Genomic DNA, 25,778 nt, shown 5'->3' on the forward strand with positions numbered 1-25,778 from the left:
AAGAATACTTGGTATTAAAATGTCGTATTAGAGCAGAAAAATCGAATGATATTAACAACAATTGTAGAAATAGCCGATGCGAGCTTTAATTAATGTTTATGCTCAGCAATAACTAAATTTCAGAAAGAAAAAAAAAATTGCAGATTTTGCCGATATTCACTACAATTTCATTATAGTTTAGAGGCTCACCTTAAAACCCTCAGGACACTTTCTTTCAGGTCTCTTCTTGCTTTTATTCCGAATCTAATGTCAATATTTCGTTCTGTTTGGCTTGAAGACATTTTCTCTACGTTGCTGTTGATTGTTTTGTTTTGTTTTTTTAGAGAAGAGAGGGGATATTTTATAAGCATTTGTTAGAGTAAGAGTTGCAGATACCTCCACGACCTTAAGCTTGATCGTGACCTTTGGGGCTAAAGTACAAGGTCATTTATCAAGGTCAAAGGTCAAGGTCATCAGAGAGAGAGAGAGAGAGAGAGAGAGAGAGAGAGAGAGGTAAACTTAAGATAAACACTTGAAGCTGAATCTAGATAAAGGTAATGGATATTTCTTTATTACTTTTTGAGTAAGGGTCAAAGGTCTCATTTTGAGGTTTCTCTAGACATTTGCAGTCTGAATAACATGTCCCAAAATCATTTCAAATACTCTTTTTATAAAAGATATTTATGGGATAGTAAGAAACTAAATTTATGCAGTTTTTCTCTCATAACCGGAAGTCGTCGTTTTTATTTCCAATGGGACTGACATATTTCGAAACTACTTGTAAGATGCTATAAGGTAATACAAGAAAAATTCCTTAAAGAAAAGTTTAAATTTTTGATTTATTTGATCACTTCCTGTGACAATCGGAAGTGACGACAGACGATCTTAAACTTCGAGGATTTGTCTACTCATCAAGGTCTACCATCCCTAATAGTTTGGTGTCTTAATCTCTTACCGTTAACGAGATCTAGCAATGATAACTTCTGATTTTGAGGACAGGAAGTCACGCGACCGGAAATGAATTTTACTGAGATATTAGACATTACTGTAGACATTTGCAGTCTAAATAACATATCCAAAAATCATTACAAATACTTTAACTATAAGAAATATTTATGGGAAAGAAAAATACTCAAATTATGTAGTTTTTCTCTTATAACCGGAAGTTGTTTTAGTTTCCGGTGGGACTGATATATTTCAAAAACACAAATAAGATGTTATAATGTGATGCAAAAAATGTTTCATGAAAGAAAAGTTAAAATTTTTGATTTTTTGGATCACTTCCTGTGACGACCGGAAGTGACGGCTGACTATCTTATCCCAACTGATTTTGCTTACTTATCATGATCTACCATTTGTATAAGTTTGGTGTCTTAATCTCTTACCGTTTACGAGATCTAGCTATGATAACTTTTCATTTTCAGGACAGGAAATCACGCGACCGGAAGTGAATTTTACAAAGATATTTGACGTTACTGTAGACATAAGGAGTCTGTATAACATATCCAAAAATCATTACAAATACTTTATAAATAAAAAATATTTATGGGAAAGAAAAATACTCAAATTATGTTGTTTTTCTCTTATAACCGGAAGTTGATGTTTTTTGTTTCCGGTGGAACTGACATATTTCAAAACTACAAATAAGATGTTATAATGTGATGCAAAAAAAGTTTCATAAAAGAAAAGTTGAAATTTTTTGATTTTTTGGATCACTCCCTGTGACGACCGGAAGTGACGGCTGACGATCTTATCCCAACTGATTTTGCCTACTTATCTTGATCTACCATTTACATAAGTTTGGTGTCTTAATCTTTTACCGTTTACGAGATATAGCTATGATAACTTTTCATTTTGAGGACAGGAAATCACGCGATCGGAAGTGAATTTTAAAAAGATATTTGACGTCACTGTAGTCATTTGCAGTCTGAATAACATATCCAAAAATCACTACAAATACATTATCTATAAAAAATATTTATGGGAAAGAAAAATACTGAAAATATGCAGTTTTTCTCTCATAACCGGAAGTTGTCGTTTTTGTTTCCGGTCGGACTGATATATTTCGAAACTACAAATAAGATGCTATAATCTGATACAAAAAAAATTTCATTAAAGAAAAGTTGAAATTTTCGATTTTTTTTATCACTTCCTGTGACGACCGGAAGTGACGGCAGACAATCTTACCCCGATTGGTTTTGCCTACTTATCAAGATCTATTACTCATATAAGTTTGGTGTCTTAATCTCTTACCGTTTCTGAGATATGACTCGGACAAAACTTTTTTGAAAAAAGCGGAAATTGGACATATCTGACGACCGAAAGTGACTTTTGAAAAACTGAAAACTGCATCTGAAAGATATTTTTACTCTCCATCATCCCTGAAAATTTCATGAGAATCCGTCCAGTCATCTCTGAGAAATCGTCAAAACAAAAAGGCAAAAAAAAAATAATAATAATAATAATAATAATAATAACTAGAGCAAAGCTCGTTGCAAAGCAACGAGTAGGTCTTCCGTCCTGTTTGACCGGAAGTAGCTTTCATTTTTAACAAAAATGAGAAATAACGCCCAAAAATGGTTTGAATCCTCCAAATCCATGTTAATTAATGCAAAAATAAGCCATTTACTGCTACTTCCGGTTTGGCCGGAAGTGATGACGACGGATGGAAAATTAATTTTAACGCTCCCAGAGACATATGTTACCAAAAAACTTATCAAGAACGGCAAAAATACGCGTTTTCCGACTACTTCCGGTTTGGCCGGAAGTGACGACGCCGGGCGTATTTTGACGACTCCAATAGATTAAGCTTGACATTTTGAACAACTTTGCTTCTTTGACGTATCACAAATTCTCAAAACTTTTTGAGATATAAAGAAAAACTTTCGGCCCCTCTAGGCCCCTAATTTAAGGGGCCAGCCCTTTTTTCGAGAATTCATTTGGTAGATCTTGATATTCTACATCTTTTTTGTTCTACATGCTTTAACAAAATATTTCTAGGTAAAAATTTATCGTAGAAAAGGTGCTAAATATTTTGAAATTTCCTGATAGGACTATTTTCGCGCCATAACGAGCGTTGGCGCTACCTACTTCCAGTGAAAATGATATACTCAATGCACTTCTCCAAAGGTTGATCTATCATCACTAAAAATTTCATACTTCTATCTTCAACGATTTTTGAGAACATTGCCGGACAAAGTGACCCTCTAAAAATGACAAAATTGCGAAAATCTCCGAACCGGAAGTGACGTCATCAAAATAAAAAATTTTATTTCTAGATTTTTTGATGTTCTATCAGACCTGAAAGTTTCATGAAAATCCATCGAGCCGTTTCCGAGAACTCGCGTGCACAAAATCGGTAAGAAAAAAAATAATAAGAAGAAAAATAGTGGAAAAGAAACCTAAGAAAAACAATAAGGTCTTCCGCTGAAGACGGAAGACCTTAAAAAACAGTAGAATCACTATAAGGTCTTCCGCCTGAAACGGAAGACCTTAACTAGAAAGTCTGCTATTGCAAGCAATAGCATATGTCGCCCCGTACTGGACAAGACTTTCATTTTTATCATCACTAAAACAATGGTCCTTAAGCTAAGCTTGGACAACCATCGAGTTGTATCAGTCCTTTCCGTTGGAAACGGAAGACCTTAATTGGGTACATCCCATTTTATTTTTAGAATCGGTAGGAGAAGAAAGTAGTGCAGGAAAAAATTACAAGTTCCTAAATTTGCAGACTTGCATAAAAGAAATTGGGCAGATGTACTGAACTGAGCCTCATACTTGTTAATTGGCATTATCTTTCCTACCAAAAAAGCTTGGCAAATGTAATTTATTAAGAAGATCAGCCGAATTATTTTGTGTATTATAACGCCAGTGAGAACTCTGAAATTTCCCTACTTTCACTTTCATTTTTAGAGGTTCTGCCGGAAAACGAATCTGACATGCCACCTTCAGTTCGAGCATTTCTACATTGCACAGGGCTGATGTTTCTTATGAGATGATAAATCATGTGTAAACTTTCTCAGTTTAGCGGAATCATGAACATTTTCGGCGAGATGAATGTTTTGTTTACAGTAGTGATCAAGGCTTTGCGCACCTGTAGGAGCGGATCCAAGGATTTATGAATGAATAAAAACTATGGAAATAACGTACCAATTTTCTAATTTATACTTGCACTATCTAATGAAATTAATAATATACAAGTAATAGATATACAAAAAAACGCGAAATGCTAATAAATGCAGCTGACAATCGTTATTTTTTTATATAGATAAAATAAAATAATTATAAAATCTAGAGACAAGACAGAAGAATGAATGTTGGCAAACTATCAAATCACATCAGGAGAACTGAATTTTATGAATGAAACTTTTAAAACGTTACTTGTAAGTTATGCTATATCTGTGTATCTACCTGGCAGTGCGCTTCAAAAGGGGGGGGGTCGTCTTAAACATAGTACCTTACGTTTGAACGGTAAGGGCTAGGGCTTTCGTATTTCAAATATGTAATCCTTGTGAAAAGAACTTTTATTGGACACGAAGAACTTTGACCCTTTGACCTAGACCTTGGAGAACACATGTGTACATCTGAACCTTTTTTTCTGTTTCTTTTCTATGGCAACCGTGAGCGACTCATTACAATTATTTTGAAAGTAGAAATCACTTTGACACATTGCAAGGAATTAACATTGAAAGTTTCAAAACGATTGCTTGAGTAGTTATTGAGAAAATCGAAATTAAAGAATTTTAACATTCCCCAGGTTTCCATGGCAATAATCGATTATTTGAAAATTATAAATGCAAATCGCACAACTACAGATACTAATCATAAAAATAAAAGAAGTTTCATGACGAACGTTTAAGGAACCAGAGAGAACACTCGCGGACAAAATTCGTCGCTTTTTACAGGTTTCCATGGCAACGGTAGACATATTGGAACTGAACGACCTCACTGCACAACTACAACCAGTGATCGTCCTTTGAGGAAAGTTTCAGGAAGATTGTCCCACCCATCTCCGAGAAACAGCCTGGATAAAAAAAACATGCGTACAATATCAATATGTCGTCCCCGACTTCGTTCGGGGCGACATAATAATAAAAATAGTGGAAAAGAAACCTAAGAATAACAAGAAGGTCTTCCGCTGAAGACGGAAGACCTTAATAAGAAAAGTGAAAAAGAAACCTAAGAATCACTAGAAGGTCTTCCGCTGAAGCCGGAAGACCTTAATAATAAGAAACAGTAGAATCACTATAAGGTCTTCCGTGAAGACGAAAGACCTTAATAACTAGATGAGATCTCGTTGCGAGCAACGAGTAGGTCTTCCGTCCGATTTTTCAATAAGATGAGAATGATATGATTTTGACTATTATCTTTGTTAAAACATAATGATTTCAAGCTTTCTCTCTTTTGATGAAATCCTTTTGATAAAGATAACATTATCTAATAGTAATAGATGAAAGTCTTAGCCCTTCTAGACCCCTTATTTAAGGGGTCAGACCATTTGTCTTCATATCAAATGATAAGGCTCGTGATTTGAAAGATTTTTTGTTCAATAAGTATTCATAAATTTCTCTTCGTTTTCAAGCTATGTAAAATAGAAATATATAGGGGCCGGCCCTTCAAGTCCTTAATGTGGTCGTTTTGCAAAAATTGAATGGTTGTATATTGGTAAGAATAAGATTCTGAGCATCTTTTATTCAATACTGCTTATCGAGATCTAAAAAGAAGCAAATATTTAGCATCTTGCCCCTTTTTGGCCCCTTATTACGTAACATATGATCATGTTTTTACAAAATATTGTTTCAAATTGTTAAAATAAACATTTTTGCTTCAGAAATGTATAACAAATTCTTGATAGCTAAAGAGTTATAAATCAAAATGTTCTGGCCCCTCTATGCCCCTTATTTGAGGGGTCAGACCCTTTTTCTTCTTATCAAATGAAAGAACTTGTAATTCTGAACAACTTTTATTGTATATCCTTTAACAAATTATCTACTGGTACAAAGATATCAAAGAAAACGTATCAAAATTAGCGAGATATTTGTGAGTCTATTTTTCGAGCCCATGCGAGCTTCAAATCCTTTTGCGCTGGAAAGATGTAGACTCAAAAAAGCAATTCTACTATCCTTCTTCTATCTTCACTGAAAATCTCAACTCAATATCTTCATTCGTTTTTTAGTGATTGCCTGGACAAGCTGACCCTCTGAAAATCAGGAAATCGTCCATATCTCACGACCGGAAGTGACGACGTACATATAAAAAAATTTCCAATAAGGTTCAGACCAATATCTATCAGATCTGAAAGTTTCGTGAAAATCGACCAAGCCGTTTCCGAGAACTCGCGTGCACAAAAATCGGTAAGAAAAAAAAAGAATAATAGGGAAAAAGAAACCGAACAAAAACAATAAGGTCTTCCGTTGGAAACGGAAGACCTTAATAATAATAAGAAACAGAGTAAAAACAATATGTTCCCCAACTTCGTTTGGGGAACATAATAAGAAACAGAGTAAAAACAATATGTTCCCAAACTCCGTTTGGGGAACATAATAAGAAACAGAGTAAAATCAATATGTTCCCAAACTCCGTTTGGGGAACATAATAACGGTGTCCAAGTTGTTGCTGGTTCGACAAAATCGTCGTATCAGACGTGATTGAATATTTAAAGATATAGAAAGAATTCGAAAGACTGATTACTAGTATGTTGGGACCGTGAACGACAGGTGTAAGAATTATATATACCACTGTAATATATAGATTTCATTAAATAAAATGTTTGATAAGACTATGAAATTTTTTTGATGTGTTATCAAAACAAACGTAATATACAGTTTGACTGATTAATGATATTGCGCACTATTTCATTGAAAAGAGGTATTTATTTCTCTAAGCCCCCCCCCCCCCCCCCCGGAACCTCAACGCTATCTAAAAAATCATGGATTTTTGTATTATGTATATATCAGGTGGTTTCTACAGATGTTGAATCATTACACAGTTAAGGGGGATGTACAAGCCATATTGGATCTAGTCTGGTGTAAACGAAGAAATACCAAGAATGTGCTTAATACTCTACTAAACTAGCCCAAAGTTACTCAAAGTGCTAATGCACTAATTACCTACTGTTAGAGACCAAAATTAGTAAATAATTAAGTTTATTTTGTCTTAATTAGAAGGAAATTAATCATGTTAGAACTGCGCAGCTACAGCATTCATGAGATGAAAAATGCATTGAAAATGGAGTTAATTTGATTCATTGATAAAATGGCTACAACCATTTTTTTTCGCTTTTTTCTTGTCATTATCCATAATTCTTGAAAATTTGATTTTTCATATGGGTGTATTCCTGAGGCCATGTGTTTATTTCGTCCGCCATTCCTCTGTCACACAGAGTTCGAATAACATTGATTTTACAATAAATGCGACCATAATAACATCAAGACAAGAAATTACTAAGTAATAATCATTAGGTTATATTACTTGCTACTTTTATTTGTTGCATCGCATCGTCTGATTAATGAAAAAACGCGATTTTAACCCCACTACAGCAAATCGGGAAAAACTGTTCTGTTTACAGCTCGAGTTTCCTCATTAATATCATTCCACTGAGCACGTGGTTGGCATGTGCATATATCTGCCGTGGATAGATGCGTTTATTACCAAGATTATATTTAATTTTTCATGGAACAAGTCTTGATAATTTGTTGGTTTCTTTAAAACTCAAGAAAAAAGATAAAAAATGTCCTAAACATATGTGCTTACGTCGGGTCTCTTTTCTGTGGCGATAGAAGTTATTTTCAAATGGGGCACTGCAAGGAGGTTGCTTAGCATTTAATTTGAAAATGTTAAACAATATGCGGTGCATGAAAAACAAAGTGTAATTACATGTCTTACATTCGAAAAGTTGGTAAATATGTCTATTTTGTTAAGCAGTTAGATAGAAAAAATAGGCAGTTATAAGATTTCCTTCAGGCACCTCACATAAATAGCTAGATTGTTTGCAATGACCCACACATTGTATATGGAGTAATGTTCGGACATAAAAACGCATCATGTCTCATAATGTTGACAACGTTGTCAGCTCTCGCTCATTGAACATACGAAGCTTGATAAAATATATTGAGTTGTTTCTTTGAAATTTAGAAGCAAGCACAATGTTTGCAAAGAAAGGTCCATTGCATATGCTATGTCTTTCATCGAAAAAAAAGTGAGAGGCTAAACCAACCACCCCCCCCCCAAAAAAAAATCCTCTGTTTGTTTTTCAAAATAGTGCCAAAGATTCAAAATGTTTGCATTACTAAGTATGTGATGGAACATGTACTAGCCTTATAAGACCATTTGTTATAAAAATATTTGGTTGCCCTCTCTCCCGATCTACTGCCTAGAAATGGCCCGACTCAATTTTTTTTACATCCCATTACACAGTTTTTTTTTTCTTCCGTCAACAAATATGTTTTTTTCTTACCTATAAATACTGACCCAATAATTTTTCCCTGAGTTGGGAGGACCACCAAACGTCATTTTAAAGATGGTATAAAATATTTAATCATGTTTATTTTTTTTCTTTACTCTGTAAAATTGTTATTTTGACAAAATGGGCAAATAGAAAAAAGTTTTTTTAATTCATTAAATCTTCTAACCCACTCTGAATGATTTCATTCCTTTTCAAATGTAGCTCCGCTGTAATGAAAATTAAATGTTTATTTGACAGAGTATACGAGGGGTGATCAAAAAGTAAACGATATCTTAGGTATTTGATAGTCATATTATTGTTGAAATATTCAAGTATTTTTCAAAGTGTAAATTGGAGGTCTTTGATAGCATATTGCTTAATTAAAAACACATCCCTTTTCAAACTTGCTTTCACCGGGCAACATAACAAGTATCATTTTTAACCATCTGCCTTCCTTCACTAAAACGATCTATCCAATCATTGATTGAATTTATAGTTTTTTGCCTAGTGGAATCAACATTCATTTACTGCAATTGTTTTTTTTTTAGTTCATGGAGGATTTAGCGACTGGACGCAATGGTCAGACTGCAGTATGACGTGTGGATATGGGAAACGGCAAAGATACAGGGATTGTAATAATCCATCTCCAGCTTTTGGTGGTAGAACATGTTCTGGTAATTTAGTGGAAGGTGACGATTGTATAGTTAGAAACTGTTCAATAAACGGGGGGTTCTCGGATTGGAGCACATGGTCAGTATGCTCAAAAACGTGTGGAGGAGGACTGATGTTCAGAAAGCGATCCTGCGATGATCCATCTCCAGCTTTCGGTGGATTAAACTGCACAGGCAATTTTGTCGAATCTGTCTTGTGTCAAAGTAATCCATGTCCAATACATGGGCAGTTTGGGCCATGGGAGGAATGGTCCCCTTGTTCCAGATCATGTAACGGTGGGACCCAATCTAGAGTGAGGAAATGTAATAACCCGTATCCACGATATGGAGGTCAGAATTGTACGGGTGATTTTTCTGAAAGTAAAAACTGTAACTTGTTTGAATGCCCTATTGATGGCAGCTTTGGTGAATGGGTCAGTTGGACAGATTGCACTGTAAGTTGTGGCGGTGGACAAAAATCGAGAACTCGGATATGTGATTCACCGAGACCATTATTTGGAGGTAAAAATTGCAGTGGTAATTTTTCTGAAGAAACTGTATGTAATACTTTTCTCTGTCCCATCGATGGTTATTTTGATGAATGGGAAGCTTGGACTGCTTGTTCCCGTACTTGTGGTGGGGGAATTCAAACTAGAAATCGGGTGTGTTCTGATCCTAAACACGGAGGTCGTGCTTGTACTGGGCATTTTGTAGAATCCTTAAACTGTAACATCCAAAACTGCCCCATTGACGGAAAATTTAGTGAATGGGAAGCATGGACACACTGCTCTCAAACTTGTGGAAATGGAATAAAGAAAAGATCGAGATATTGTAATAAGCCAATACCAATGTATGGTGGTAAAAATTGCAGTGGGGAATATACAGAAGAGAGTGTTTGTAACATTCGACCATGTCCTATTGATGGAAAATTTGCAGACTGGAATGAATGGACAGAATGCTCGCAAACCTGTGGAAGTGGAAGGCAATATCGTAGACGTACTTGCTCAAATCCATCTCCGCAGTATGGCGGAAATGATTGTGTTGGAAATTCCATGGAGTCCATGAATTGTAACACATTTTCCTGTCCTATAAATGGTAGTTTTTCCTCTTGGGGTGATTGGAGTAGCTGCACTGCCAGTTGTGGCGGAGGAATATCAAAACGAGCAAGAAAATGCAACAATCCACCTCCTCAGTTTGGAGGTTATAATTGTTCGGGCGAATTTGAAGAATTAGTATTGTGTATGAATAATTCATGTCCGATAAACGGTGGATTTGGTGAATGGAGTGTCTGGTCTTCTTGCTCGATAACTTGTGGTACAGGTGAACAAACTCGTCAAAGATTTTGTGATAATCCAAAACCACAGTTTGGAGGAGAAAATTGTTCAGGCATATTTGAATATAAAAAAGATTGCAATACGCAGCCATGTCCTATTGATGGAATGTTTGGTGACTGGCAATCGTGGAATATATGTCCAGTTACTTGTGGAGGTGGAATAAGAAATAGAACAAGATTATGTGACTCACCAGCTCCATCCTTTGGAGGAAGAAACTGTGTTGGACATAATGTAGAAGAATCCAAGTGTAATGAAAATCCTTGTCCTGTTGACGGAGGTTTTGCTGAATGGAATGAGTGGTCACAATGCACTCGAAGTTGTGGCAGTGGTGTAAAGACTAGAAACAGAACATGTGATAATCCTTTGCCGCAACATGGTGGGGGGCCCTGTATTGGACATTTTATTGATTATAATAATTGCAATTTTCAACTGTGTCCAATTGATGGTGGTTTTAGTGAATGGGGATCCTGGTCATCTTGTTCTGTGAGCTGCGCAGGAGGTATCTCAGAGCGATTACGCTTGTGCACGAATCCAATTCCAAGATACGGGGGTAAAAATTGCTCCGGGAAATTTAATGAAACAAGGATATGTCAAACAAATTTATGTCCGATTGACGGTGGTTTTAATGAATGGAGCGCGTGGTCAACCTGCTCAAAATCATGTGGGCTAGGTTCGAAACATCGAGAGAGGCATTGTGATAAACCACTACCAAAGTATGGAGGAAAAAATTGCAGTGGTTTATTTTCCGAAAATGAGTCCTGTAACATTGGACCTTGTCCCATTCATGGTGGTTTTAGTAATTGGGGAATGTGGGGGGATTGTTCCACTACATGTGGTGGTGGTAAGAAAATAAGAGAACGAAGATGTAATAACCCAGTGCCTGCTTTCGGAGGAAATAACTGTACTGAATCATTTTCTGAGGATATTGAATGTAACACATTTTTTTGTCCGATAGATGGACAGTTTTCTGAATGGAGTGAATGGTCGATTTGTTCTGTTAGTTGCAATGTAGGATCTAAAAATCGAACACGTACCTGTTCCAATCCACGTCCTAGATACGGTGGAAAACCATGCAATGGACTTAGTACTGAATATGATGTATGCAACACTCATCGATGCCCCATTGATGGTGAATTCACGGAATGGGGAAGTTGGACGCCTTGTACAGTTACATGTGGCGGAGGTTTATCGAATAGAACACGTTTTTGTGCAAACCCGAGACCTCAGTATGGTGGCAAAAATTGCACCGGATTATTCAGTGAATCACAAATGTGCATGGAGAATCCGTGTCCTATCGATGGTGGTTTCAGTGAATGGAATTTATGGTCACAGTGTTCTACATCATGCGGTGGAGGATTAAAAATAAGAAAAAGGACATGCAGTAACCCTTCCCCAAAATACGGAGGTCTAAATTGCACTGGACAGCATAAGGATACGGAAAACTGCAACACATTACCGTGTCCAGTGGATGGTGGATTTGGAAATTGGGAATCTTGGTCTGTCTGCACCTCAAGTTGTGGAGGAGGCACTAAACGAAGAGAAAGGGAATGTAATTCACCTATTCCGGCCCATGGTGGAAGAAATTGCGATGGCAATTATTCTCAAGTATTACAGTGTAATGAATTTCCATGTCCAATTAATGGTGGATTTACTGAATGGACTGTTTGGTCTCAATGTTCGCAAAGTTGTGGAGGAGGTGTGAAAACACGATTAAGAACATGCACCAACCCACCCCCACAACATGGTGGAAGGCCATGTAATGGTCACTTTACTGAATCTCTGAATTGTAACGTTCATCAGTGTCCTGTTGATGGAAGTTTTTCACTTTGGGGTGCATGGTCATCATGTTCTGTAACTTGTGGTGGAGGAAAAGCAAAAAGATCCCGTTCATGTTCAAATCCATCTCCTTTATATGGAGGTAAAAATTGCAGTGGTGCCTTTGAAGAATTTACAAACTGCAACACACAATACTGTCCCATCGACGGAAGATATAATGATTGGAGTAGTTGGTCAGCATGTTCCTTAACGTGTGGAGGTGGCCTAAAGGCAAGATCAAGGCGATGCAATAATCCCTCGCCACAGTATGGAGGAAAACAGTGCAGTGGCAGTGATAATGAAAGTTCATCATGCAATGAACAGCCTTGCCCAATAGATGGTAAATTCAGTGAATGGGCAACATGGTCGACATGCTCAAGGACATGTGGCGGTGGCACAAAAACAAAGTCACGCGAATGTAATAATCCTATTCCAGCATTCGGTGGGGAAAACTGTACAGGGGCATTCCACGAGTCTTCCGATTGTAACACATTCCCTTGTCCAATTGACGGAGGACTAAGTATGTGGAGCGAATGGACAATGTGCTCTGTTAGTTGTGGTGGAGGTATTCAATTAAGAAACAGGTCATGTACAAATCCTGTTCCACAATATGGTGGGTTGGAATGTGATGGTGAGATGACACAATCACTCTTTTGCAACACACAAGAGTGCCCTATAGATGGACAGTACTCCGACTGGGAGTCTTGGTCTTCCTGCTCTGTATCCTGTGGAGGGGGTAATACAACACGCATTCGCAGTTGTAATAACCCTCTTCCACAGTTTGGAGGAAAGACTTGTATTGGTGAATCTGAACAGACAAAGACTTGCAATTCTGTTGAATGCCCAATAGATGGAGGTTTCAGTGAATGGAGTGTATGGTCAGAATGTTCCGTCACATGTGGGGGAGGTACGTCACTCCGTAGAAGAAGCTGTTCGAATCCAGCTCCACAATACGGAGGTAAACATTGCCTGGGATCTACGAATGAAACTAGAGTATGCAACACAGAAAGCTGTTCAAGTGAGTGCAATTTTTTTCAAGAAAACATTATTGCAAATCATTGTGTAGGTTATATACACCCTTTGTGATATTGATTCCCATTCATTATTTTAGTTTGTGCAAATCCTAGTTCTGAATTCGAATGTCATAACAAAGTATACTGCGTTGATAAATCATTTGTCTGTGATGGCTACCCTGATTGTACTGATGAGAGTGATGAATCACAGCAGGCCTGTAAGTAAAGATTTCTCAAAAGTTCTATCATCTATTACAATATTTGCAAGGCATTAGGGAGAATCGAAATATTTGCCAATTCAAATAACTAGTTTTGTTGTTGCAATATAACTCTGTGCAGAACTCCACAAGTATTTCACTAACAATGTGAAGGCGCTTTCCATGTTGAGAAATTTAAATACACATACTTCATAACTATAACACCACATCAAAAGAATTACCCGGAATTTGTGGAATAACAGATAAACAGACAAAACGAATTACAAATTGATTATGATTGATTATTACTATTCAGCGCAGAGTCGGCATTATTTCATTTACTAGTATACATCGGCAAAATAGGACAGACGAAACAAATCTATATGCTCCCGAATCTTTGATTAATACAGAAGCACAGAAAATTCAAATCATTATGTAATACATTTAATTTTTGCGTAATTTTTTTTCTAGATTTCTGCGTAGAAGGGAAATCATTTAAAATCATTTATCATTTTAATGTCCCCGTTTTCGTAGTTTTGTCTGTTTGTTTTATGTTTGTTATAAAAACATTATTCCTGTCAAAAACGTTTTAATGGTTTAAATAAGGGTTTTCATATTTACCCACGACAAGAATTTCTGAATTTCTTCGGTACCTACATGTACATATTTGATCTCTTGATCTTGACCGTTTTGCATCTTTTTTAAAAATTGTTACCGGTTTACTTTATCATAGCCAATACTTAATCACAGAAACCTCGACTTTGACCTTTAAGTTTGACCTTTTTGAAAAACTTTCCTCTTTGCTATAATTTTGGAACGTGCCACTTCTACATTTCATCATATATAAGTTTCTGGATACAAAATCTTTCCTTGGTTTCCAATATTTTGACCTCTTTAGATGACTATATATATAGTGACACATAAAAACGTTAACATTTTGATATAAATTTTGAACATTGAACATTTTACATAAACAATATAAAATATCTAACAACCCACACGCACACGACCCGCCTCTCTTTCATTCTTTGAAATATCTATCAAAAATTATTTTTGCACATTTGATCTTTAAAAAATTACCTTCAATCTCAGAAAAGCCTGGATTGCTTAAAACGTTACAAAAATCCAGTAATCAATGTATAATGCATTAACTTTTATTTGCAAGTATGAAAAAGGCAAATTCCCAAGGAATCAAATAATTTAATTTCTCATGGATTGTACAAAGGAATGTACTTAATCACATCCTTCCAATTATTATGCCCCCTTCTAATAAGGGATCGCATATTGCTTTGTTACCGTCTGTCGGTCGATTTTTCTCTCTGTTGCTCCACCAACGTTCCGTTTATTTTCCTCACAGAGTTTGCACCCACTGAAAAGAAATTTGGTATACATGCAGATTTAACATAAGAATATATCTAGGTCAGTTTTGTTTTGGGTACGATCGAGCAATATTTGACGGAAGTATGTCCTTAGGACTTGGAAATTCCAATTATTTGCGGCTTCTGTTCTTTTTCTTTGCAGAGGTTGCATATACTGAAATGAAATTCGGTAAACAGATTTATCATAATAATATCAAGGTCAAGTTTTGTTTTAAGTAGAATCGACATTTTTTGAGCTATGCCTTTTGATGGGAGGGGGGAATAAGTGTTTCACAAAAATCTCTTGTTGGATATGTTTTGAGGATACTTTTCGATAAGAGCGTCCTCCAGACTCCCTCTCCCTACATATTTGATCCTCATTAGAGGTCGATGCTGTTTTAAGTAGTTCGCTTACAGGCATAGTAGGGGGTAGCTAACTTCGAAACTTCAAAACTGGCGTAGAATTAAATTTTTGACATGGAAAGCGACAACACGCCATGAAAGTGGAATTCTTATGTTCTGTTATATGTTTTTCTTCTTTTAATTCTTTCTTTTTTTGTGATTTGTAAATGTTATTCTTAAAAATAAATTTCAATTAGCTTGTCAAAATTTGAAACATTATGATTTTTGAACTTTAAAATTTTTTTTTACAGGCAATCCCGAAGAAAGCAAAGTCGCATTACCACCCTGTCCCGAAGGCTTGTTTAGATGTCCTGATTTGTCTTGTAAACAAAGTCAGTTTGATTGCTAGTTCTCTTTAAAGGAGAACTTTTTATAATTGCGAAAAAGTTTAGTGAATGATTTTTGTGAAACTTTATATTGTATAAACATTTTAACTCACCTGAGCTGAAAGCTTAAGTGAACTTTGCTGATCAACCGTTGTCCGTCTGTCTTTCTCTTAACTTTTCACATTTTCAACTTCTTTTTGAGAACCACTGGGCCAATTTTAACCAAACTTAGTTAGAAACATCCTTGGATAAAGGAAATTTTAGATTATAGAAACGAAGGACAACGTCCTCTAGCATGGGGATATAATCAAGAAAGACAAAAATAGGGGGTTTGAGTAATTTAAATTTTTTTCTCAGGAACTACTTCAGAAAAGCTGAAACTTTTGTGGAAACATCCTGGTGTGGAGTAATTTCTTAATTGTTCAAATCGTGACCCTTGGGGTAGGGTGGGGCCAAAATAGGGAAGCAAAGTTTTACATTGATATATATATAGGAAAAATCTTGATAAATCTTCTCAAGAACCACTGGTCCCGAAAACCTGAAACCGGAAGCATTCTTGGGTAGTGTAGATTCTAAATTGTACAAATCCTGGCCCATGGGGGTAGGGTGTTTTCACAATCGTTGTTAAAGAACAGCATGAGCAAAGTTACTCAGGTGAGCGATATGGCCTATGGTCCTCTTGTTTTTTTCAGAATTTCTTGAAGAAGTAATATTTTGCTTTCAATTTAAAACAAAGTCAGCTTTTAGTATGCATTCATTTTTTTTTTAAAAAGTCAGAAGTATCTTGTATAAAATGCAAGTTTCATGTAATTATGACATTTATTTGTTTTAGTTTTGAATTGTGTTCCAAACAAAACTTCTGAGTAGATAGAAATCAAGCGTTATTTCTCCTGTAATTACATTTCTAGCTCTAATGTTGGTAGGACAGTTTCCAAGCCATAAACTGAGAACGGATTTAAATAAAACTTCCGATGATCATTACTTAATTTCAATTTAAGAGCATCTTTTGAAAATTCAAATGAAAATATAAATATTGTTTAAATCATCTTTAAAATTACTTTACTATGCTGTAAGCGTTTGAAATTTTGACTTCAGTCTGATTCTTTTAACCGAATAGGTGCTGGTCAGTTATTTTTTAGAAATGCATGTATTCAATGTTAACAAGAATGTACAGTGCTAGTGTAATTTGGAATAACACTACACTAAAAAAAAATTATTAATAATATTATGTAAATGTTTTTATAGATGATTTAGCTATAAATACTTGAACAATAGTATTACATGGAAACCTTACCATATTTTACTTCAAATCTGTAATCAATACAAATTTCATCTGATTATCCATAAAATTTATAGGCCTATGGTATGCAGGCACGGCTACTTAGTACACAAAGCTTAGGTTTTATTCTGTTTCTTTATAGCATTATGATTTTGATGAATAGTTATATTTAATATCTTCCTAAAATACTTCTTGGTTTTTATAAAACAACTTTGTACAGGATTAAAAATGTATCAATTAACACATGTACATCAACCAACAGTGTGCACATCTCCGGAATTTTAAACAAAAGAAATTTTTCGAATTTGAATTAAGCTTTTTTTCTACGACTACTATTAACCAGTAGAGCTACAGTTTTCAAGCTGTGCAAGTTTTGTTTTAATGAATTAAAATTCAGTATATATATTTTGGCTTATAGTTGCTTGTTTATGCTACTTAATCTTACATTAAACATATTAAATTATTCTTTATATTAAAACATCCGGTTTGTTACATCATCAAGAGCACGATAGAGAGTTGTTATTTAAAATTTCATTGCAAAAGCTTCTCGAGATATCGCTCGGAATCTTAAGTGTTACAGAGAGACGAACGGACGGGCAGAGGTTCGAAATTAAAACCCTTTACTTTCAGTGAAAGCGGGGAAAAAAGATGCATGTAGCATTCATGCTTTTACCACGACATTACCAGACTTAATTTTTTACGACGATTACAAATGTTCACAAAATGTTCATTTTAAACAAGCAAATTCAAAGAATTGTGGTCTGATTTCGGTGTTTTTGTGGGTGAGATTTTATTATTATTTTTTTTTTATGAAATATTGTGTCAATTACATGTATGAATGCCCTATCATGTCATTTAGAAATTATCACAAGTTGATTTTGTTTTTAATAAGGTCAAGGCGTCAGAAATCATAGCATGCTCGAAAATATCTTGTCACAGTTAATGCACATGTCAAATATGAAAGCCCTATCTCTTCTCATCAAAATTTATAAGGAACAAGACAGTGATTATACTTTTCTGAAATGCAAATTAAATATATTGGTTTCCAAAGTAGGGTCTTCTTACAAAAATACGATTGTAAAATATGAAAGCCCTAGAACCATCTGTTCAAAAGTTATGGCCAAGGATATTATAATAAGTTTGAAAGGTAGGTCAAACTCCAATGTCAACGGGTCAGAGATGTTGGTTTCTTAATAAGATCTTTTCACATGTATTACATATTTGAAGTATGATAGTCTTAGCCCTAACCGATCAAAGTTATGGCCAAGGTTAAAGTTTTTAAAAGTAGGTCAAAGGGTCAAATTTCTAGATATTCAATGAAAGATCTTGTCACAAGGATCAAATATGAGAAGTATGAAATTCCTAGCCCTTACCCTTCAGACGTTATGGTCAAGGTTTGTTTTAAAATTAGGTCGTACTCCAAGGTCAAAGGGTCAAAGTTCTCGGTATCCAATAAAGTTCTTCTCACAAGGATTACATATGTGAAGTATGAAAGCCCTAGCCCTTATCGTTCAAAAGTTTTAGCAAAGGTTAAAGCTTTTTTCATAGGTACGGAAATCGTCAAGGTCAAAGTTCTTGGTATCCAATGACAGGTGTTTCCACAAAAAATACATATTTGGAATATGAAAGTCCTAGTATTTACCGTTCAAAAGTTATGGCCAAATTAAATGTTTTGGCCAAATTAAAGTTAGAATTTTTGTGTAAAAGAGGGTCAAACTTCAAGGTCAAAAGGTCAAATTTGGTGGTACCCAAAAAAAGTCTTGTCACAAGGAAAACACGTGCATAATCAAAAGTTATGGATAAGTTTAAAGTTATTGTGACGGACGGACGGACAGACTGACTGACGGACAGAAGAATGAGATTTAATGTCCCTTCGCTTTCGCGAAAGCGGAAGACAACAAAATAGCAGAGTAATCTTCTTAACTAAACTCAAAATGGTTAGAAATGATCTATAAATAATATATAGAATACTAGATGTGTTTGTGAAACATAGATGCCCCCGTATAGCAAATAAGCGAAGATTTAACTTTTTTAAAATTCAAATTAAATATATCAGTACCCAAAATAGGGCCTTCTCACAAGAAATATGATTGTGAAATATGAAAGCCCTGGTACCGCCTGTTCAAAAGTTATGGTTATGAAAGGTAGGTCAAACTCCAGGGTCAAGGTCAAAGGGTCAAAGTAAATGAATTCTTAAGAAAGGTCTTATTACTTACGTAAAGTATGAAAGCCCTAACCCTTCAAAAATTATGGCCAACGTTAAAGTTTTTAAAAAGTCCAAGGTCAAATGATCAAATTTCTTGATATCAAATCCTTGTCACAAGGATTAAATATATGAAGTATGAAAGTCATAGCCCTAGCCCTTTAAGTATAGTCAAGGTTTGTTCGTTAAGAGTAGGTCGTACTCCAAGGTCAAAGGGTCAAATTTCATGGTATCCGATGAAAGGTCTTCTAACAAGGATTACATATGTGAAGTATGAAAGCCCTAGCCTTTTCTGTTCAAAAGTTCTGGTCAAGGTTAAAGTTTGTTGATAAGTTAATACGGAAATCTCCAAGGTCAATGTCAAAGTTCTTGGTATCCAAAAAAGGTCTTTCCACAAAGAATACATATGTGAAATATGAAAGTCCTTGTAGTTTCCTTCAAAAGTTATGACCAAGGTCAAAAGGTCAAATTTGATGGTATCCAAAAAAAGTCTTGTCACAAGGAATACACATGTGAAATATGAAAGTCATGGCTTCTCTTAATCAAAAGTTATGGGCAAGGATAAAGATTTTGCAGACAGAGAAAGAGAGACAGACAGCTAGACAGACGACAAAAACTATATACCCCCGAGTCTTCGATTACGGTGGCATAATTATGTTAATAAATCAAAGTCAAGGAATCCCTGCAGGAAAATCATGATCCCAACAGGCACGTAGCATCGTTTTTTTGAAAGTGGAGGGGGGGGGGACCAGAGAAATTTTTTTACTTACTTGTAAAAGCTGACGAGCAAAAAAAAACTACCCAAACTCGAAAATCATTTTTCGGGGGGGGGGGGGGGGGGGGGGTAGTGGCCAACTTTTTTTAAGGCCAACTTCCTTTCACGTCCTATTTTTTGGCATACTATACTACATTTCCTTGATATCACTATAATTTGGTTAGAAGGGAGGGGGCCAACCAACCTTTCAATGGACATTTTCCATCCCCCCCCCCCCCATCGCCCTGTGTTGCTACGTGCCTGCCCAAGTAAGAAACATCTAATATGTACATATTTCAAAAAAATTACAGATAGGAATATTTTATAGCTTTAATACAGTTCAAATGCAGCCAGTGGAGGGCTGCAAATATCTTGACCTATACATGGCACTTTAGGCCAATGAGCACTGAGAGAACTTTTTGTGTCAGCATCTACTGCGACAAGAGGCTCAATTTATACACATATCATCTCCTTAATCCACAACTCTAGTGTAAACGTTCTAACAACTGCACCAAGCAGGCGCCATGCTTAATCAGGAAACAAAAATAAATTCAAACATATCAAATGTCAGATCTACCATATTACACTGTAATAAAAAACAAATGACTGGAAATCATAAAATGCATTAAGAGGTATTGCAAAATACTGAAAGATTAGCCAGGATTCTTTAGTTGAAAAAACACAGGCTTCTCCCTCCTTTAAAAGGTACTCTCCATGTCTGCTTAGCAAAAACGTCTGAAGTATCCAACGCCCAAGATACGATACAAACAATATAACGTGAATTGACAGGGAAACCACGGAGTTTCTCAGAATGTTAGTTGGGATCCTTCTGACAAGGATTATGTATACACTGTGATAAAATGTCAGGAACAGATGGAGGATATTTTTTGTGAATATTGTACCCGATCTTTCCACGTAACACGAAATAGCGGAGACGCTTCCTATTATATTAAGGACTACGATCCCGGCCATACAACACAGGAGAACGCCGTCCCAGGTCGATACTGTCAATTTTATGGGAGAGGTACTGTCAAACTTATGGATTCCAACGAGGACAACGGTCAATGCTATCGCTAGACAAACAATAACGGAAACATCCCATATTTTCTTCACTGTGATAATATCATTAAAGTACACAAATCTCATCAACACGGACATGGTAAAAAATGGTGCAACCAAAACTATTCCAATAAAAAAGCAGATGATTTTGACATTCTTCAAATTTTGGCTATTGCTTATTATTACTTGGTCGTTGTTTTCCGTTGTCGAATCACCGTCTTCCCAATTTCTGTCAACTCTTAATCGTTCGATCCATGATTTACTTTCGACTGAAGGCCATAATTTAATTAAAAACATAGATGATATCAGGAGAAAGAGCATACTAACAGTTAGAAGAAACGGATTCAGAAATGTCGATTCTTTTTTAATTTTAGAATGCCAGTAACAATAATCATAAACAGTAGCATTTGGAATGGTCATGGAAGAATTTATATTTCCAAAAGTGTAAATATCCACAATTTGTAAAGTTACAAAATTGATCCATATGCTTAAATTGACTAGAAGTATTACAGCAATAAGATAGTTTGTTAGAATAACACCTTCCAATCTTGAATTTCTTAAATAAGTAATGGCGCCCATTTGCAACAACATGAATGTTATTTTAGGTAATGTATAAAATATTTCTTTAATCCCGTCGGAAGTTGTCTCGGAATTGACAGCGACACAATCAATGATTGTTGCTAAACTAATTATGGTGCGAAGAAGAACGCCAAGACCAGAAAACCATAAGAATACTAACTGCAGGTTAGTACTTTTCTGTTGAAATTGCTGTCTTCGAACAATGTCCTGAGATCTGCAGAAAAATATTAACACAAGAAGAATCGTTGCTCCCACTGTTCCTGCAACCAATAAACTCACTAACATCCCAACTAATATTTTACTTGCAAAAAGATCACCTCTCGGCTGAGCAGAAAAACTTCCGACGGTGACTAATAAGACAGCTGCTGAGCAGGCGCAGAAAACAGTTGCAGAGGTACTTCCGTCCGAATTAACAGTGGCGGTCGGATTTCCCAAAGAAAATGGAACAATGAACACGAAGTTTAGAAAATTTGAAATCTTCCTTCTACAATTGTCCATATCTGGAATAGAAATAAAAACTCTAAACTGTTCAACCTTTTATCCTTAATTAAATTAACATAATTGTAGCGTTAAACCTATAAACATCCCTAAAATCCATTGCAATCATTTAGTTTATCTTTTTATGATAAAAGCTGATGAAAGCTCTTCGAGCATAAACCAATCAACTTTTGAAAAAACAGGGGTCTTGTAAATATATCTATGATGCGTCATTTCAAATTTAATAACAGGTGTTACAAATTATTTCAAGAGTAAGTTTCCACTCATTAGAAATGTTCAAGAAGGGTTGAAAGGATATTATTAAAAGCAGCGAGGTACAATGGTCAATATGTTCGCCAAGGTCTGAATTGAATTATATTATTTACAAACGAAATTATAATGATAAGTATTGTTTATAAAATATACAATATATACAATATTTCAACTTATATCCTTGTATATTATTATCTCTTGCACTTTATACACAAATAAAAAATGTAATATAATAGAAGTTGGCTTTTTTTTGTTCAATTTGGTTAAAAATACCCAGAGATCATATACGTTCATCATGGTTTGCATAAAAAATAAAATTATTATTCAGTGGATGTACGTTTGATGAGATTTATCATCGTTTGTAATCCTCCCTTTCAAATTTCAAAACGACGGTAAATTCAGTCTTTACGAAAATGCTACCTCTTTGTAAAAAAAGATTCTGAATTACGTGTTTCCTAAACTTGCTGTCAATGTCTTAATATTTGTCCCCTATAAAATACAGTCAATTCGCTTTGTATAGATGTACACTTTCTCAAACGCTTGAAAACAATTACCAATATTAGACCTACTGTAAATTTCAGTAGACTTCTAAGCGCCGTGTTAGTCCTCCTTGCTTGTTTTAAGTTATGAGAAGGATATGGAGATAACGAACAGTATCCAAAAAGACAAAAACCCCTCAGAAATGATAAAAATCTAATATTCTAAAAACTTTCTTTCAAAGAAATCAAGAACTAATTTGACATTGTAGAAATTCGGATTCGTTCATTTAAGACAAACTACAAATATTTAGATGCGTTATAAAGGATGAACTAACCTGAGAGCTAAACCCTAGACAATGTCACCGTGCAAGGCTTGAATGTTTGGAAATGCTTGTTAAAGGAAGCTTTCAGGAAAGTTTTGAACCACTTATGATCATGAAGTATTTTAAACATGAGATTGTACATTTTCACAGAGGAATGAGGAAATATTATATCCTCAGGATGATTATAAATGTCCTGGAAAATATGATTATTATGGGAATAAAATGCCCATGCCAAAAAATATAGTATATATGCTATTTGATGCAACCATAAAATACATAAATTTTTTAAAAATCTACTTTGAAAGCTTTCTCATGAATTTACCGGCAAATTTCACGAAAGAAACAGAACATGTACTATTGCATCTTCGCTAGCTAAGGACTTCTGATACGCTACTCTCCTCATAAGCTTAAGGTATTAAGAAAAGTTGGGATTTTTCCCCATTTGTGGTTGGTGTCCATCGACATCGCTCGACCAATCAGCAATTGTTTTTGTAAATGACAATATCTACGTTCGGGACATATTTTGAATTTTTACTGTCGGCTGTCGATGACGCAGTTTGTACGTACCTGTTCAAAATTCGAGATCAAGTGACGAAAACCATCCCGTCTTTTCACAGCACCGTTTGCCAAAGGAATATGAGGAGAGTAGCGTGTCTGAAGCCCTTGGCTAGCGAAGATGGTACGATTGTCACTTAAGGTATAAGATTACACTCTTCAATGTCCTTTAACCTGAATAAATCAGATGATCAGTCCCTATGCAGTGGTGCGGAGAGGTTATTTATCTCTTTTATCTATTTTTTGAAGAAAAAACTGTATCATTTCAACATAAACACGCATATCGTGGGAAAGCACAGACGCTACTCCTTTACGCTTGCCACAGTTTGCAGGATAACGAATATTAAAAAAATTTTGATTGAGATTTGTAGATGTTCAATGATTTAATAAGAATGACAAGAAATCTTTTGGAATCGACTGTCTGTACAGGTACAAACTTAATTGATTGCCTGTTGCTTTACGTCCCATTCGAGAATTGCTCACTTAAATAGACACGTTAGTACAGCTTAGAAGAGCGGTACATGAACGAGAGAAAGTTAAGACCATGGAATTTTATTTTGAACTAGATTCAATGTCATTATGAGCTTCAGATTGCAGTGTGAGTTATCTTACAATAAAATGAAACGAAGAAGTGATATCCCCTATTTGAAATTGTTATATATCACTTAATTGGGAGAGCGCATACAAGTAGTGCAAATCTTTCAATGAAAAACTTTTATCTTACTTTTACCCAAAGATGCGTAACAGAGAGGGGGAAATGTATGGGGGAAAAAACAACAACAAATGTCATATCGACAGGGCATACAGATATAAAGAGGAGACAAGAACGTTCTTAAAAATTCGTCAGAGGCTTTCAAGTGAATGACTAAATAGCTCAAAGACAAGATAGCTTGGATATCAATCAATCTCAAACGAATATTTTGAAGTAATATATATACCCATTTAACCTAAATGTTGCAGAAAGAGGTAGGTACTTTAACTTTGTTATAGACCTGTTCGATATGTAATAAAAATCCACTGAATGATAATAAGAAATTGATGCCAATTTCATAGTTTATCGGATATGTTAGATGTATCATGTTGTTTGGACTTTATGGATACATACGCCGAGAAAACCTTTCCTCTCTGACACAAGACATTGCAGTAATGAAAGGCGAGGGAAATCTGCATGTTGTTTCTTTACAAAACAAAAGATGAGAAGACAAAGAATCATGAAGCTGATAACGATAAATCATCTGATGGAAGGATGTATGAGATTAAAGCTGAGTCTTTAAATTGTAAATGAAACAAGGATAAATAAATCTTATTTTTTCTATGATTATGATCATCACCCTTAAGTGTGATCAGCAGTTTTTGGAATTTGTGTTGTTTAATTTCAGATATTGACTGATATCCTGTATAAAGATTTGTGAAATATCGTTGACGACTTAATCCTTAATTATTACCTAGGATTAAGATTGTTCCAACAGCCTCTGGGTGTTCCAAAAGACAAGATTCACTACAGTAACATCACTGTGAGTCATAATGAACTAGTCGCTTGCGTGGCGCAGTGGATAGAACGTCTGCTCTATAGTCGTGAAGTAAAAAGTCAATCCTTACGTCGCGAGTCCGAATCCCACAATGGGAAGTGGAGACCGGTACTGCAAAAGAGACGGCATAAATCGAGAACTGTCGCAGTAGGTGTTAACACAAAAAGATCACTCACTGCTCATTCGCCCTAAGTGCCGAGTATAGGACAAAATTTTCAGATCTCCATCGGCAAATGGTGGCGTCTCCAACTCTCCATATGAGGGAAAATTCTCGAGAGGGATGTTAAACAGCACAAACAAACATAATAAACTAGGTCAGTATATAAAGAGAGATTTTGTGTAAGTGCAGGGATAAATTATGTACACAAATCATTCATGTCGAGCCACAGCCAACTGTAAGCGTGCTAGATTCGGCACAAATTCCAAGTCAGCATATCATGTCGGTTATTTGACACAAAGCTGAGAGTTCTCTTAAAACATATCCAAGAATGACCGATGAGAATATTAGGAAAGTAATGTCACCAAAAAAAATTCTGAGAAAATATTTGGAAGAAAAGTAAGGAAACACTTACTAGTTTGAGCCCATTGCAAGATTATAATTTATCACCCTCTTGTACATAATTTATATACATTGCTCAGTTAATTCGATGGGCTCTACGTATAAACAATTTCTACCACAAGCTTAATTATTGACAAACAAGTTGTTGAAACAAAATAATCAACAATCTCGTTTAAGGACATGCAAGGAACA

At 35.5% G+C, this 25,778-nt stretch overlaps 1 protein-coding gene across 1 annotated transcript; it reads left to right on the forward strand.

Annotated features, from left to right (window-relative positions):
* The first annotated feature begins 8,972 nt into the window (after positions 1-8,972).
* Positions 8,973-17,201, forward strand: LOC134264887 (SCO-spondin-like). The gene is made up of 3 exons (XM_062747144.1): positions 8,973-13,239; positions 13,333-13,452; positions 15,443-17,201. The coding sequence occupies exons 1-3, from the start codon at positions 9,015-9,017 to the stop codon at positions 15,538-15,540; spliced, it is 4,443 nt and encodes a 1,480-aa protein (XP_062603128.1). The 5' UTR covers positions 8,973-9,014; the 3' UTR covers positions 15,541-17,201.
* Positions 17,202-25,778: the final 8,577 nt, after the last annotated feature.

This window comes from Saccostrea cucullata, unplaced genomic scaffold (assembly GCF_032062105.1).
Source record: "Saccostrea cucullata isolate Sc308-1 unplaced genomic scaffold, CSIRO_AGI_Scuc_v1 ctg3166, whole genome shotgun sequence".
Lineage (NCBI taxonomy): Eukaryota > Metazoa > Mollusca > Bivalvia > Ostreida > Ostreidae > Saccostrea > Saccostrea cuccullata.

Coding starts and splice junctions, on each gene's coding strand:
- LOC134264887 (XM_062747144.1), top strand. CDS start 9,015: ATGACGTGTGGATATGGGAAACGGCAAAGATACAGGGATTGTAATAAT. Junction 13,240..13,332: donor CAACACAGAAAGCTGTTCAA/GTGAGTGCAATT, acceptor TCATTATTTTAG/TTTGTGCAAATCCTAGTTCT. Junction 13,453..15,442: donor TGATGAATCACAGCAGGCCT/GTAAGTAAAGAT, acceptor TTTTTTTTACAG/GCAATCCCGAAGAAAGCAAA.